Raw genomic sequence first — 13,977 nt, forward strand, 5'->3', positions numbered from 1 at the left:
GTCAACTTTATTTGCAGACGGAATTTTGTAGAGAGGAAGGGTGCGTTTAGTTTCCAGGATTTTAAAATGAATTTCTGGTTGCCAGTGAGGACAGCGGTTACTCATAAGCACGAGGGGGAAAGGAGACGGGAAAGCAGCTAACTAGGAAAACCGTGGCAAAACAGAAAGATAATTTCCCCAAATAAACATCCTAGACACAGGTGACAAGAGGCTTTAAGGAGGACGCTGTCTGTCCGGTAGCGCGGGGTCTGGAGGCTGCCCGAAGGACCGATGCTTACGAACCGGCTTTCCGTGCTCCCGCGCGGGTTTGTCCCGCGCTGCGGGCAGCGTCCCCGGCTCAGCGGCGTCGGCGGACGAGGAGGCCCTTTCGCGGTCTGCTAGCGGACTTGGATAGGTCCAACAGACATCTGCCCCTTCCCCTGCGTTTCGGGAAGGTTGAGCCCTTCCCCAGTCACCCCCGCACGCACCGCTGGCTCCGCTGCTCGTCCAGCCCGCCAGCAAACCGCATCTCCAACTTGGATCAACCGACTCCTTTGGGTGCTCGACACCTCCGCCCAGGTCCTTGGTTCTCCACGCACGGTTGCCCGCCGATGCGTCGGTTCTCGGAGCGGGGCCCGGGCAATCCTTACACCTCCTTACAATCCATAAAGTCCTCCTCTAGTTTCGTGTCTGCCACACATTGATAAGATGCAGATAGATACCTGTGCCCGGCGCCGGCGCCTGCGCTCGCTCTCGCGCACGCTCTCTCTCCCCCTTTTCAAAAATCTGATCTTTACCTCTCCACTCCAAGGTGCGCGGGTGCCAAGCAGTGATGAAATGAAAAGGAAGCCAATTGCTGGCCTGGAGGTGGGGGAGAGATAGCGCCCGGCGTGCGCCCGCTGCCGAGCCGGCAGCCGTAATTGCTGCAGACAGGGAGCGCTGGGGGTTGGGCGAGGTAGCCATGTATAAATAGTGTGATCTCAAATTGAAAGGCATAAATAACAGCAGGAGGGACCTGCCCCTGCGCCGAGAGTCCTCTCCGCCCGGGAGGCGTGAGGACTACAGCCCGGCTCCCAGCCAGCGTCGCCGAGCTCCGCGGATCCCCGCAGCCCCGGGCAGCCATGGAAGAGCTCACCGCTTTTGTATCCAAATCTTTTGACCAGAAAAGCAAGGAGAGCAGCGTGGGCGGCGGCGGCGGCGGCAAGAAGGATTCGATCACGTACAGGGAAGTTTTGGAGAGTGGACTGGCGCGCTCGCGGGAGCTGGGCAGTTCGGAAGCCAACCTCCAGGACATTACCGAGGGCAGCGGCCACTGTCCGGTGCATCTGTTCAAGGACCACGTGGACACCGACAAGGACAAACTCAAGGAGTTCGGCACGGGTAGGGGCGCGGAAGGTAAGCTCGCCAGGCGCTGGCTGCGGGCCCCTCCCGGCCGCGGGGCGCCACCTCGCCGCGGATCCGGCTCACCCGTCCGCAGGCTGCCCTCTCCGCTCCTCGCCGGCAAGCCCCAGAGTAGCGGTTCGCTCTCCGTCCACCCCAAAGCCGATTCGTTTACAGCCGCGGCTCGGGCGGAAAGACCCGGGCAATCGATCCAGAGTCTTTTTAAAGAAAGAAACGAAACCAAAGAGCGGCAGAGACGGAGGGAGGAAGGCAGGGCCGCCAGGAAAGGCAGAGGCGCGGGGGCCAGGAGCTGGGGCCGCGCGCTCCCCGCGCGCTCGCTCCCCGGGGCGGTGGCTCTGGGCGCCGTCACCCGAACTTTCTCGGGCTGCAGTCAGTCCTCGCGGATGTGCCTAAGACTGAGGTCTCCCGTAGGGCAGGGCAGCTGGGTGTGTGTCTGTCTGCCTGTTCTTTTTCTATCTGCACCGAAGCGCATTGAGGAGATTAGCTCGCATCTTCCCGAGTGCCCATGGCCTGCCGGTACCCCAGACTGGAAACAGTGCGGACGCGCTGGCTGGCGGTCACCCGGGAGGACAGCGCGCAGAGCCACGTCTCCCGTCTCCTGAACCTTTCGCCACTGTTGCCTCTTACGAAAACTTTCCCTTGACCTGAAAGGATGCTTAATTTAGGGTGACCCGAGTCTGTAAATTAAGCCCGCCCAGGTGCCCGCAGGTGGCTCGGGTATGGATGTGGTCTGAGCAGCTTAGGGTAGCTTTGGCCAAGGGGCCACAACCGCCCCACCCTGGGCTGTAAGAGCGCAGCGGCCCTGCTGCCGGGAGACGGGTCCAAAGCACGCACACCCCGGGCCCCTTCGCGCTGTTGTGCCTGAAGCCTCCGCAGCTCATCCGCTGGTAGTTGAAGCGGGAAAAGAAAGGCGCGATTCCCCGGCTCAGGGAGCTGGGCAGGGTGCTCCCGACGCACAGACAACGCAACCGGCACCCATAAATCAGCGGCACAAAGTCGTCTAGAGCCTCAGGGGCACAGTTTGAGGGTGCTATTAATATACGTATTTTTTCATTACAAAGGGGGAGACAGAGAGGCTCCTGGCTTTGCTCCCAGCTCCTGTTTCCCTGCTGTGGACATGGAGGGGTGGGTGGTCTCCCCAGGAGGTGGCTCTTCCCTGGGAAGCGCAAGCTTCCTGCTTGATGGCCCTGTGCTGTGGGTCTGGGGGGCAGAGTTCTGGGGAATGGCCTTGAGGGAGGCGTCTTTCTGAGGCCTTGTTGAAGCAGAAAGCTGGCGCCGGTAGAAATAAGCCCCTTGCTCGGCTGCTGACAGCCGGAACCTCTTGGGCCCCTCCACCCCACCTCCAGGATCACATACTGGAGACTGCTTCCCGCACCTGGCTCTATAATTCCTACAAGGGAGTTTTCCTTAATGGAGAGAGGGTTGACCTGGGGGCTCCACCCACCGCTGAACTTGATTTCAGAGGTTCAGGGTGCCCAGCGCTGGCCTTCTGGACTCCTGAACATCTCCCCTTTTCCTTCCTGGAGGTCCAGGCTGCTCCTTCCTTTCACCCTGGGTAGCCAAAGAGACAGGGGAACTCGAAAGAGGAGCCACAAGGAGAGAGCAGAGTGCAGTCAGGGTCGTTCCTAAAGTGGAGGAAATAAGGCTAGGGCTAGGAGAAGCGGTCACAACGACAGACCCAGTGGCAGTAGCTGTGGCTTTCTGCTCCTGGGGAGAGAGGAGACCCTGGGAGGCCCAGGCTGGCATTAGCAGGATGGGAGTGAAGGGAGAGCAGAAGGGGGTTTCCTTGGACTCCCGGAGAAGCCCAGCCATCTGGAGGTCCGGTGGGCAGCATGTCCTCACTGAGCCCAGTGTGGAGCCTCCGGATTTTGCAGAGCCTGCCTTAGGTCTCAAATCCTTAGCAGCCCAGTTTCTCAGCTAGGCCCAATACGGAGGCCTAGACTTGGAGAAATGAAGGAGGAAGGGACAGGGAGGCCGGCTCTGGGAAAGGACTTGCCATTGGGAAGAAGTAAGATGTTCTTGGAACTATCTCCCTTCCAGGAGATTAACAAGGATTTAAAGCCCTTTGGGGATGTTGCCCAGGGCTCAGAGGCCTTGAGAGGAGCCTGTGAGGCAAATAGGACTTGTACTGATCCTAGGCTCTGGGATCCCCAGGCATGTATGCTTGTAGACACTTCCCTTCCCCCTGTAGCTCCTGTGTCTTCCCCCTTTGCAAGCAGATTTCTGGGCTGTGGGGGACTTTCAGCAGACTTCCTGTGCTGCTTTGAGCGGGTTTCAGAGCTGAGTGGAGCCCTAGGCTCAAGCTGAGGCCCTTTGGAATAGACACTCTTGATGGGGAAGAGGGGTGTTGAACGACAGGTTGTAACCCCTGACTCTGGGGGCTCTGATTCGGACGTGGGGTGGTCTTTGCCCAAACCGGCAGTCCTGTGGCCAGGGAGAAAGAAGAGGAACACAGAAAGGTACTGAGGCTGTGGAGTTGCACCCCCCACCAGCCTCCAGAGAGGGGGAGAGGGGAAGGGTGCCTTTATTTTAAGGCCCTGAGCTCGGTGAGGGTCTGTTTCCTGGAGGAGGGGCTTCTCAGATTGGAATCAGTCTTGATGCCCCTCTGGCCTGATGCTCCCAAACACGAAGGAACTCCTAATGTTTGTACCTAAGAAAGTGCCATTCTTGGCACTGTGAGTGGGTGGGTGGGTGGGTGGGTGGGTGGGTGACTGAGTGCCCCAACCTGTGTGAAGGTGTGTCAGCGAGAGCCGCACGGAAGGAAGTCCAGGGCCTTCTGATCGCAGCCCAGCCCTTGGCTCGGCGCTGAGCATGGAGGCAGTGCTTTGCTTCCTGGGGCAGAAAGAGCCCAGGGTAGTGGCCGCGTGCCCGGCCCCTCTGCGTCCCGGAAGGAGGCTCTGATCCGGCGGCGGCCCCGTCCTGCTGCTCCGCAGTCTGCGTCAGCGGCTCTCCCCAGCCTGGTCCCCGGGCCCGCCCTGAGCCCTTCCAGGGTCCCCCTCCCCGGGCTTCTCCCGAGACTCAAAACTTGGGCAGTTTTTTCTACTCATTTCGACTGAAAAATAATATTTAGCACCCACTCCCCTAAAAAAAAAAATGTTAGGCTATGTCAACAGACACGGAGTGGATAATTGAGGAAACTATTCGGAGATTAGGCCAAGAAACACCGCACAGCCAATGCCGGGGTTATTACGGCGGGGACCTGTCTTCCCTCTAGTGGGTTTTCTCGACTCAGTGCCGTCTCTGCGTCAGGGAGCTTTGGTTAGGAGACCCCTTCTCGCCCGTGCACACACTTGGTTTTTCAGCAAGCTAAAACGTGAACGAGCGCGATCTTGCTCCCGGCCAGGGCCGCGCGCAGGCTGGGGCTGCAGGAAGGGCCGGGGAGGCGCGAGGCCGCGGCGGCAGGAGCCCGTCGGTGGGCGCTCGTCCTCACCTGTGCCCCGCCCGCACCCGCAGGTGTCTACGAGTGCAAGGAGAAGCGGGAGGACGTGAAGTCGGAGGACGAGGACGGGCAGACGAAGCTGAAGCAGCGGCGGAGCCGCACTAACTTCACGTTGGAGCAGCTCAACGAGTTGGAACGGCTTTTCGACGAGACGCACTACCCCGACGCCTTCATGCGCGAGGAGCTAAGCCAACGCCTGGGGCTCTCCGAGGCGCGCGTACAGGTAGGACTGCAGGCCCGGCCGCCCCAACTCCGGCGGGCCTGGCGCGCGCCCCCTCGGCCCAGGCCCCTGGCCCTTCTGCGCCCGCACGGTGGGAGCCCCAGGCCCAAGCGATCGGTGCGCAGAGTGCGAAGGTTAGGGGCCTTCCCTACACTCCGTCTGTTGTCAGGAATTTGGAGCTCTCTTCCCCCTCTGTCCACGGCTTCCGCTCCCTTCCCACCTCCCTATCTCTCTCTCTCTTCCTCGGTTCTCTCTTCCTTCCCAGCCCCCTCCCACTCAAGGGGAGGGGGGCGTGATGAGAGCGGCTTCTGCCCGCACTGCGCTGGATTAGCCCCGCGCGGGGGAAGCGGGCCGCTCGGGCGCTGTCCCCATCTGACTTCCCGCCTAGCGCACGAATTCGCGATGCCGCATCTGGCTTGTCAGTGTCAGCTGGGCCTTGGGTGTGTATGACACGTGCGCAGAGGAGACGCGCCGGCAAGGCTTTCTCCAGCACTGTAAATATTAAATTAAATTTACTAATTTATTTATGGGGAGGGTAGGAGCACAGGATGACGTCAAAGTCGCTGCCCCAGGTTCTGGAGGTCAGGCATGACAGTGGGTTTACCTGTACCTTGTTTCTCACGGCTCTTGGAAGCACCAGGAGGGCCCAGAGAGAAGGCAGAGGGGGCACGGCCCCAGGCTGTGGGGGGACTGATTCCGAATAAGTGAAATTAATATTGCTGCCCCCCGCCCCGGGCCGGGTGCGCATTGGAAGCACAGGGAATTGGGGAGAGAGGACTTCGCATTGGCTATTGGGTCAGCAAATTCAACTACAGCTTTGCCTCGATTTTGTTCATGAAACGAAAATGCAAACGTCGTTTATAGTCAGCACTTGATGTATCTTTAATTCAAAAATACACTCTTTTTTTTTTTTTTGGCTCCTTATCCTCTTCCCATCTTTGCACATCACCCCAGTAAAATGCTTACTTAAGATTAAATAAACACTCCCCAGGCGCTCTCTAGCTCTTCTCGGCAGTGGCAGCGGCGGTTCGCTTCGCCTTGCTGCCTCCGCGGGGCCGGCAGAGTCTTCCCTGTGGACCCAAACCCGGGGAGAGTGGATCCCAGCATCTGTGGCCGCAGCGAGGCTTTCCCGCCGGCCTCTCTCCACGGAAGATGGATAAGGCTGCCCCAGATAAATTAATGAAAAGATTAAACTTTTGCTGAAGGGGACATCAACTTTTATGTCATCTCCCTGCGTCTTTCTGCCTGGGACCTGTAATATCTCCCAGCCCTTGATGTACTGTTTCTATAAAAATAAATTACTTGTAATTTAATTCCACACTATTTCTTTCAGTAGTCTATTACCAGGGAGCACCTTAGCAAGCGGTACCGAGCTGCAGAAAATTGGTTGTTGGGTGCCTGCAGATGTGGGGGGGGGGAAGCCCTAAAATAAAAAAGGAGAAGAGGGGGGAGAAGTCAGGGGCTATCGATCCAGAGGTGAATTAAAATTTAACGACTGCAGATAATAATAAAAATAAACATGGGGATATAAGAGATAAGTTTCTATTGGCCACAGGGACAAAAATATCCCCTAATAAAGAGGAAGAGGAGGCCGGAAGTGCTCATAAAAGTCAATTAGTTAAAACATGGATGTGGCAGGGGGTGAAAGCCAGGCAGCGGGGCAAAGGAGCTGCTTTCCTGCCGTGGCAATTGTTTGGTGATCCTTCTCGATACAGCCTGTCCCTTGTTGTTAAAGGATATAGTTTCAATTTCGTGTGGAAATTTGCTGTAAATAAATTGAGGCTCCTATGGAAGCTGGTCCTTATTAACCTTTTATTTTTAGTGCTGCACTGGAAGCCCTATCGCCCAGCTGTCAAGGTTATAATTGAAAGTTATGAGACCGCGGTGAGGGGCAGGCAGTAATTTAATTACAACAAATATCTTCGGGTTTATGGCGCAGAGCTAAATTAAATGTCATTATTCACTGTCTGTAATGGAAATCAAAAGGAAATCGGATTATGGCATTTGTGAAAGAAATCACCGAGTGATCCTTAATGAAGAAATAACTGTCTAAACCAGTGTACTACGCTTTACTTAGCATATTCGGGGCTAATTGGAATTGATCGTGAATCACCCCAAGTCTGATTTATTATCGTTTAATGCAGCGGCTAATTCGTCACTTTTATTCTTCATAATCTTTTTTTTTTTTTTTTCCCTCTAGCTGAAGGGAGAGTGAGCTTCTCTTTTCCACATTTAAATAGGATTCTGGTTTTGAAAAATGCCCTCTCAGAGGCAGAATTTGCTCTCGCGTGTCTGGCTTCCCCTCCGGAGTAGGCAAGATGCCCGACCCCAGAGGAGAGTGGTGCGCGGGTCCCAAACGGCACCCCAGGAATAGAAGCGCAGGTTAGGGAATTGAGTAAAGATCTGTGAAGTTTCAACTTAAGGTGGGGAGAGGACATTTTTGAAAATGCTTTTTTAGGGGAACAAGGGAAAGTTGTCCAGGCTCCCTGCAGAGTGGTGGGACGAGCTTTCCAGCGACCTGGGAGCCAGTTCGGACAGGCAGGCTGGTGGCTCCTAGCGAGCACCCCCCCCCCAAAGAAGGAAACGGCCTCACGACAGCTTGTCATGGAAAAGTGTGCATTTGGCTTCTTAGACTTTCGAATGTTTGAGTATTTCCAACCTCCTTGAGGTCTGCTGAGGTTTCTCCGCCCAGGCGGGCCAGCCTGGGCCGGCGCGCAGAGCAGGGCGCGCGCAGAGCGCACTTTCAGCCCCAGAAGAGCCTCGAGCTGCCCGGGCAACTGGTGTCCACGGAAGCTTCTTTTGTGCCAGGTTTCCCCATGGCCAGGGACTCCCATCGCGGCCCCCGGTAGCGCGGAGGGAAAGCAGCGGAGAAAGCCAGTTACGAAAAATTAGCCGGCATCACCCAAGCCAAGGTGGGGTGGCGTAGGGACTTCGCGTTCCGTCCTCGACGTCCTGGAAGTAGAGAAAGCCAGGGTGTTCACGACGGGGGCTGTCTGGAAGGCGAAGGAGGTGTGAGCGTGGGCAGCCGGAGTTGGCTTGTCCGAGGGGGCGCTGTTCTTGCACATTTCTTGGCTTCGGTGAGTTGAGCCCAGCTGGGCCAAGGCACCACTGCCCTTTTGAGCCCAACCTCTCAGTGACCCAAGGCCTGAAGGCCTGCAACATTGGGGTGCACCCAGTCTTTGTGGGTGTCGGACGTTCGGGACTCTTATTAACTGGGACCACCACAGGGATTTCCAAGGAGCACCAGGAAGTTTCTGGAGCAGGCCAAGGAGGCAGGAAGTCCTGGGCTTAATTGGGGTGGGGGTGGGGGTGAAGGTGAGGGTGGGGTGGGGGTTGCAGTTCCCTGGTATGTATCCACCTGCATCCCCCTCTCTGGTGGTTAAAATCCGAGGGTAGAAGGTCAGATCCTCCCACAGGGTGGCCAGTAAAATGCCCACCCAGAACGCTAGAGACCTTGCGGGTTCACCAGGCACCTTGCCCCCCAGCACTGCTCCCTTACTTTATATGTACAGGTGTGTACACGTATATGTAGAGGTGTCAACGCTCAAGACGCATTTGGGGTGGAGGAGGGAGTGGAGGTGAGTTTGAGTGATCCCAGGCATAGGCAGCCAGTTAGGGCAGGGTTGGGGCTCAGGAGGGCTGGGGTCCCCTGGGTGGCCCCACTCCAGGTGACAGGGAGCCCAAGCGTGGGGGCATCCCGGCTCACCAGCTTCTGGCCATATCTGCTCCTCCGCAGGTGTGGTTTCAGAACAGAAGGGCCAAGTGCAGGAAGCAGGAGAACCAGATGCACAAAGGTGGGTGGTTCTGGGAGGCATGGGGCCAGCGGGGAGGCTGGAGAGGCTCTGGGAGGGACAGAGGGCTAGCGGGGTGTGTGGGGGAGGCCTGGGGGTTAAGGGGGAAGAGAAGGCTAGCAGGGGCGCACGTGGGGGAGGCCAGAAAGGTGCTGGGGACCAATGAGAGGGTGAGGAGAGGGGTTGTAGGGAGATTGTGGAGGTTGTGGGGGGACTAGGGCAGACACGAAGGGGTGGATGTGGGGAAGCCGGGGAGGTGTTGGGGACCAGGGTGATCCGGGGGACGGGCACTTGGTGTGGCTGGGAGGACCTGGGCCCCATCGGGGTTGGTTGGACCGGGGCCATGGAGGTTCTGGGGGGACCGGGGGCGACACTCACGGCTCCTTCCTTCTCTACAGGCGTCATCCTGGGCACGGCCAGCCACCTGGACGCCTGCAGAGTGGCCCCCTATGTGAACATGGGCGCCCTTAGGATGCCCTTCCAGCAGGTAGCGCCTTTTCCTTCCTTCCGATCCACGCAGGCCGGCTGCCTCCCCTCCCCCTTTCTCTGCGGGCTCCTCTGCCCCCGCCCATTCCTCAGCTTGCCCTGGGAAGAAAGGCGGCGGCTTTTACAAGGGGGCATTTATAGACGCGTTGGCACGTATTAAAATCATGCTGTAAAACTCTAAAAGTCACCTTTGGGAGGGCAGAAACACAAACTTAAACAAAACCTTACAAAACTTGGAGCGAATAGAGAAAATCCCACCCACCCTGGAACCACCCACCCTGCCACTGGCTGGGCCGTAGGAGGGGCGCGGGCCTGGATGTGAGGGCCAGAGGGGTCGCTCCCGCGCGCCTCTCCAGGGACTGGCCCCACCCTGCGCTTCGGGGTTGGTGGCCTCCGGCCCAGCCCAGAGGTTAGTCGGGCAGCCGTGGCAGGGCGCGGGATACCCCACGTGGACGTGGGGTGGCCGGGGAGCAAGAAGACAGTCTCAGAGCCCAAGAGCCCGCTTCGCCTGCACCCCAAGGGCCGTGTCCTGCTCAGGCCCAATGTGGGGGACAACAGGGGTGGGCTGTGTGTTTGGGGACTCCTGAGTCTAGGCCGAGACGGTATCCACGTGAGCCCTGATCCAGGCCCCAAGCTGGACCGGGCTCTGTGCGGGTTTGGGCCCCTACTTGGGGAACGGGGGCGAATACCCAGACGGAATAGAGGTGATCCGGACTTTTGGGGGTGCCTCATGGGCCACCGCCTGCTGCCTTTTAGCTCCTAGGACTAGGCCCGGGTTATATTTGGACCTGGGACGTGTGTTTGCGGTGCCGCGGCCCAGTCGCGGCCTGGGCTGGGGGACTAGGTGTGGAAGGTAAAAATAGACACCCAGGAATTGGAGCCCGGGCGCCAGGACTCGCAGTGCCGGAGCCGGAAGGGCGACCCTGGGCGTCGGTGCTGGGGGAGGGGCTGCTCCCTTGTTATCTGCCCCCTAGCCTGGGCCCACCTTCAGTCTCAGTGAGGAAGGAGCCTGCCCCTTGGAGCAACACTCCCTTCCGGACCGGGAGCCTCTCCAACTGCAGACGTCCGCTGCCCCATGTGGCGTCAGCTACTTAGTCCCGCTGAACGAAATGCTGCGGTCGGAGCCCCCAGGCCTGGGCGTTCGCCTCACGAAAAAGGGGCCCGGTGTCTCGGAGTGCGAGAGCCTGAGCCCAAGGCCAGACCTGGAGATAGGCCAAGCCAAAGGGTCAGACAGAGAGACCCCGGGCTCCGTTTTGATCCCCGCTAATTTTTTTTTTTTTTTTAAGAGGGTGGGCGCGGGGGTTCCTTCGGTTCACCCAACTCTGGCACGGACCGAAGCGGGTCCCCTGGAAGGAGAAGGGGGTTCCTTGACGGGGAGTGGAGACGCCCTACCAGTCCCCTAACGCCGCATTCGGTTCCCCCACCTCCTAACGCAGGTTCAGGCACAGCTGCAACTGGAAGGCGTGGCGCACGCGCACCCGCACCTGCACCCGCACCTGGCGGCGCACGCGCCCTACCTGATGTTCCCGCCGCCCCCGTTTGGGCTGCCCATCGCATCGCTGGCAGAGTCGGCCTCCGCCGCCGCCGTTGTGGCCGCTGCCGCCAAGAGTAACAGCAAAAACTCCAGCATAGCAGACCTGCGGCTGAAGGCGCGCAAGCACGCGGAGGCTCTGGGGCTCTGACCCGCCGTCCGCCCCGCCCCCGGCCCGCGCCCCGACCCCGCACTCAGTCCCGCACACGACCCCCGCGACCCCCCGACCGGCCGAAGGATCTCCGGGAGCGAGAGCGCTGCGTCCTCGCCGCTCCAGGCACCCCGGGGTTCTCCCCGGACCGCACTCGCGCGACCCCCCAGGCCCACCAGGGACTGTACAGGAGAGAGAGCAGGGCGCCCTTCCCGAGCCTCGAGGATGCTAGTGTGTGCGTCCTGGGACCTGGATGCGGGGCGAAGGGACCCCGCCGCATCGCGCCATCCTCTGCTGTCGGCGTTGCTACCCAGTGCATGTGGCTAACGACACTCATTTTGAAGACCATAGAGTATATTAAATAAAAGATCCCCGGGGCTGGTCTCCACTCAAGATGACATTTCTTTGTTGCCAACAGTATTACTTCACTGCCACGAATGAGCTGCAGGACGCATGTGGATTTAAACATGGACTTTCACATCCGGCCGGCGCCGCGCTCTCCTCCCCTCTCCGCCCAAAGGCAGCAATAACCCAGCGCCTCTCGCCAGGAGGCCAAAGACTTGGCCAAGGGCAGGGGAAGGGGCAGAAGGACCAGAATTTGGAAAGTCTTGACCGCTGAGAGGACCTGGATTTCGGGACGGTCTTAAATGTACACGTGTGTCCCCAAAGCACCGGAGGAGTTGAGATTCCTTGTGCCATAGAAACAGGCGACTTTTTAACTTTTGCAACGTTTGATTCCCGCGTTGACGTTTTTTGCTGTTTTACAGAATTCAGAAACGAGCAACAAAGGTGGACGTGTGGCTAGAAGGTATAATACTGACGCAGCATAACTTTAGTGAAATGCAATGAAGAGTTCAGTCAAGTGCAATACTGTAAATATTATAGATTTAAAGGGAAATGACTGCACACCCCGAATCCGTCTGCTGCAGGCTGCCCAGTCCTTCCTGGACCGGGTCTGGCCGTGGGTGGGTGGTGGCCAGCATGGCGGGGGGGTGTCAGCGTGCTCCGGACATGGTTGACATGAGATGTGCCGCAGGTGGTTAACAGAATACATGTCAGGATGGAAGGGGACAGCTGGGAGACATCCTCCCCCAAGGGGGGTTTCAGAAGGGACTGTTTGGTAGTGGTGGGCAATTCCACATTTTCTTTTCTTTCCTTTTTTTTTTTTTTAACCCTTCGGTGCCCCCAGTTGTATATTCACCAAATAGCAACTTGTCTTAACAGCAGGCATGGCACGGGGAAGTTGATTGATGATGTAACCAAAGGAGGAGGAAGATCCCAGATGGTGCCCCTGAGGTTAGATGAGGTGCTTTAGGACGGCTGTGTGGGGTTGGTGGGGAAGCAGAGCTGGGCTTGTCTACCTCGAGGACATTCTGTGTGTCTACCCTTGGTCACCAGGCCTGGCCGAATGGAAGCCCAGCCACTTGGTGCTGCCCTCTGCTAACTGACCACCCAGCCTGTGCTGACTAACCTTCGATTGCTAACTCTATTTACAACAGACTTTCTGATCTTTCCAAATCGGGCAATTTTCCTTCTTAACCCTTGATTTTGATCTATTTCTCTAAGAAAATGTCCCTTCAATGCAAGGAGCCGCTTTCTACCTTTCCACCAAGCTGAAGTGTAGGATAAATTTGGACAATTCTCACTGGTGTCCACTGCTGCTCTTTATAAAAACCCTCTGATATTTTTATTTGGAAATTTCGGTAGAAGCCTAAAGTGGCAGAGCGGCGGAGAATACAAGGTCAGTGTTTTTAAACCACTCGCAGCTTTTGTTTTGGACTCCATTGCCGACGGCCATAATGCGTTTGTCCCCAACATCTCAGTTTTCTTTTTAAATAGGTGTGAACAGAAAGGAAGGTCCTATGCATAGCCTGAAACTTTCCTTTAGATGCAAAAAAAAAAAAAAAGGGGGGGGTTGGAAATATTCAGGGCTAGCAGCATTCCCGCTGATACTGAGGAGTTGGAAGTTGACAGTAAAATGTCCCCCACCCCGCAAAGGTTTATGGTTTTTCACTAAACAAGGCCGTTTGTCACCAGTCTACCCCTCCCCCGTGGAAAACTCCCTCCACTTCAACTGAAAGATATGGACCCTAATCCCTGGGGCTGAGAACCTGTCTGCAGTAGGCTGTGCTTGGGAGCTCCTGGCTCGGCTGGTCAAATGGAGACCACCCCATTTTCATTTTTGTTTTATTTAACCTGGAAGGTGAGCCAGATGCAACCCTGGCAGGGTGGACCCCCAGGACAAAGCAGACAGAATGGACTCTGCATAGGGCTTTGGTGGCTGGTACTGTTGAACCTGGTCAACTTTTTTGTCTCTTCCCAGAGTGGTGACCCAGGGGGCACTTGCTCCAGGGTGGGTGGCAGGTGTTGAGTTACGGGCATGTCTGCAGCCTCTTCTCTATCCCAGAAATTCCAGGATAGATGCAAATGGGAATTTCAGCTTCAGCAGTGGCCAGTTGGTCTCCCCACCCAAGCAAGCTCTGTCTTATACTTTCGTTTCAGGGTGTAAGGAGGAAAGGTAGGGGGTCCTGGTGGAGCAGCGGTTAAGCACTCGGCTGCTAACTGAAAGGTTGGCGGTTTGAACCCACCAGGAACTGCAGGAGAAAGACCTGGCAATCTGCTCCCATGAAGATTACAACCTGGGAAACCTTATGGGGCAGTTCTACTCTGCCACATGGGACCACTAGGAGTCAGCATCAACTTGATGGCACCCAGCAAAAACAACAGAAGGGATGGTAGCCACGAAGGCATATAGGCTGTGTGCGGTGTGTGGGTCTCAGTTTCCCTGGGGTAGGGGGTGCCTCGGGACCCCAGGCTTTGACACTCAGCATCGCAGGTGCAATTTTCTATGGGACCAGGGTGTTTTTCCACCAGCCGCCACACACTAAATTTATGGGGCTGACCTCTTTTGGCTGTTGTTGCTTCTGCCCCAAACAAGACTCTTTTCAAAGCCGTTCGTGCAACTTACAAGTAGCTTCG

The 13,977-nt window shown here is 57.3% G+C and overlaps 1 protein-coding gene across 1 annotated transcript; it reads left to right on the plus strand.

Annotated features, from left to right (window-relative positions):
* Positions 1-1,100: 1,100 nt before the first annotated feature.
* Positions 1,101-10,998, plus strand: LOC100663284 (short stature homeobox protein). The gene is made up of 5 exons (XM_003422704.1): positions 1,101-1,374; positions 4,834-5,042; positions 8,776-8,833; positions 9,229-9,317; positions 10,753-10,998. Exons 1-5 carry the CDS (start codon positions 1,101-1,103, stop codon positions 10,996-10,998), a joined length of 876 nt encoding a protein of 291 aa, XP_003422752.1.
* The last annotated feature ends 2,979 nt before the right edge of the window (positions 10,999-13,977 follow it).

The sequence above is a fragment of the Loxodonta africana genome, chromosome X (assembly GCF_030014295.1).
Source record: "Loxodonta africana isolate mLoxAfr1 chromosome X, mLoxAfr1.hap2, whole genome shotgun sequence".
NCBI lineage: Eukaryota > Metazoa > Chordata > Mammalia > Proboscidea > Elephantidae > Loxodonta > Loxodonta africana.

Excerpts from the sequence above, each read along its gene's own strand:
- LOC100663284 (XM_003422704.1), top strand. The coding sequence starts at position 1,101 with ATGGAAGAGCTCACCGCTTTTGTATCCAAATCTTTTGACCAGAAAAGC. Across the intron at positions 5,043-8,775 it reads TCTCCGAGGCGCGCGTACAG|GTGTGGTTTCAGAACAGAAG; the intron begins GTAGGACTGCAG and ends GCTCCTCCGCAG. Across the intron at positions 9,318-10,752 it reads TTAGGATGCCCTTCCAGCAG|GTTCAGGCACAGCTGCAACT; the intron begins GTAGCGCCTTTT and ends CTCCTAACGCAG.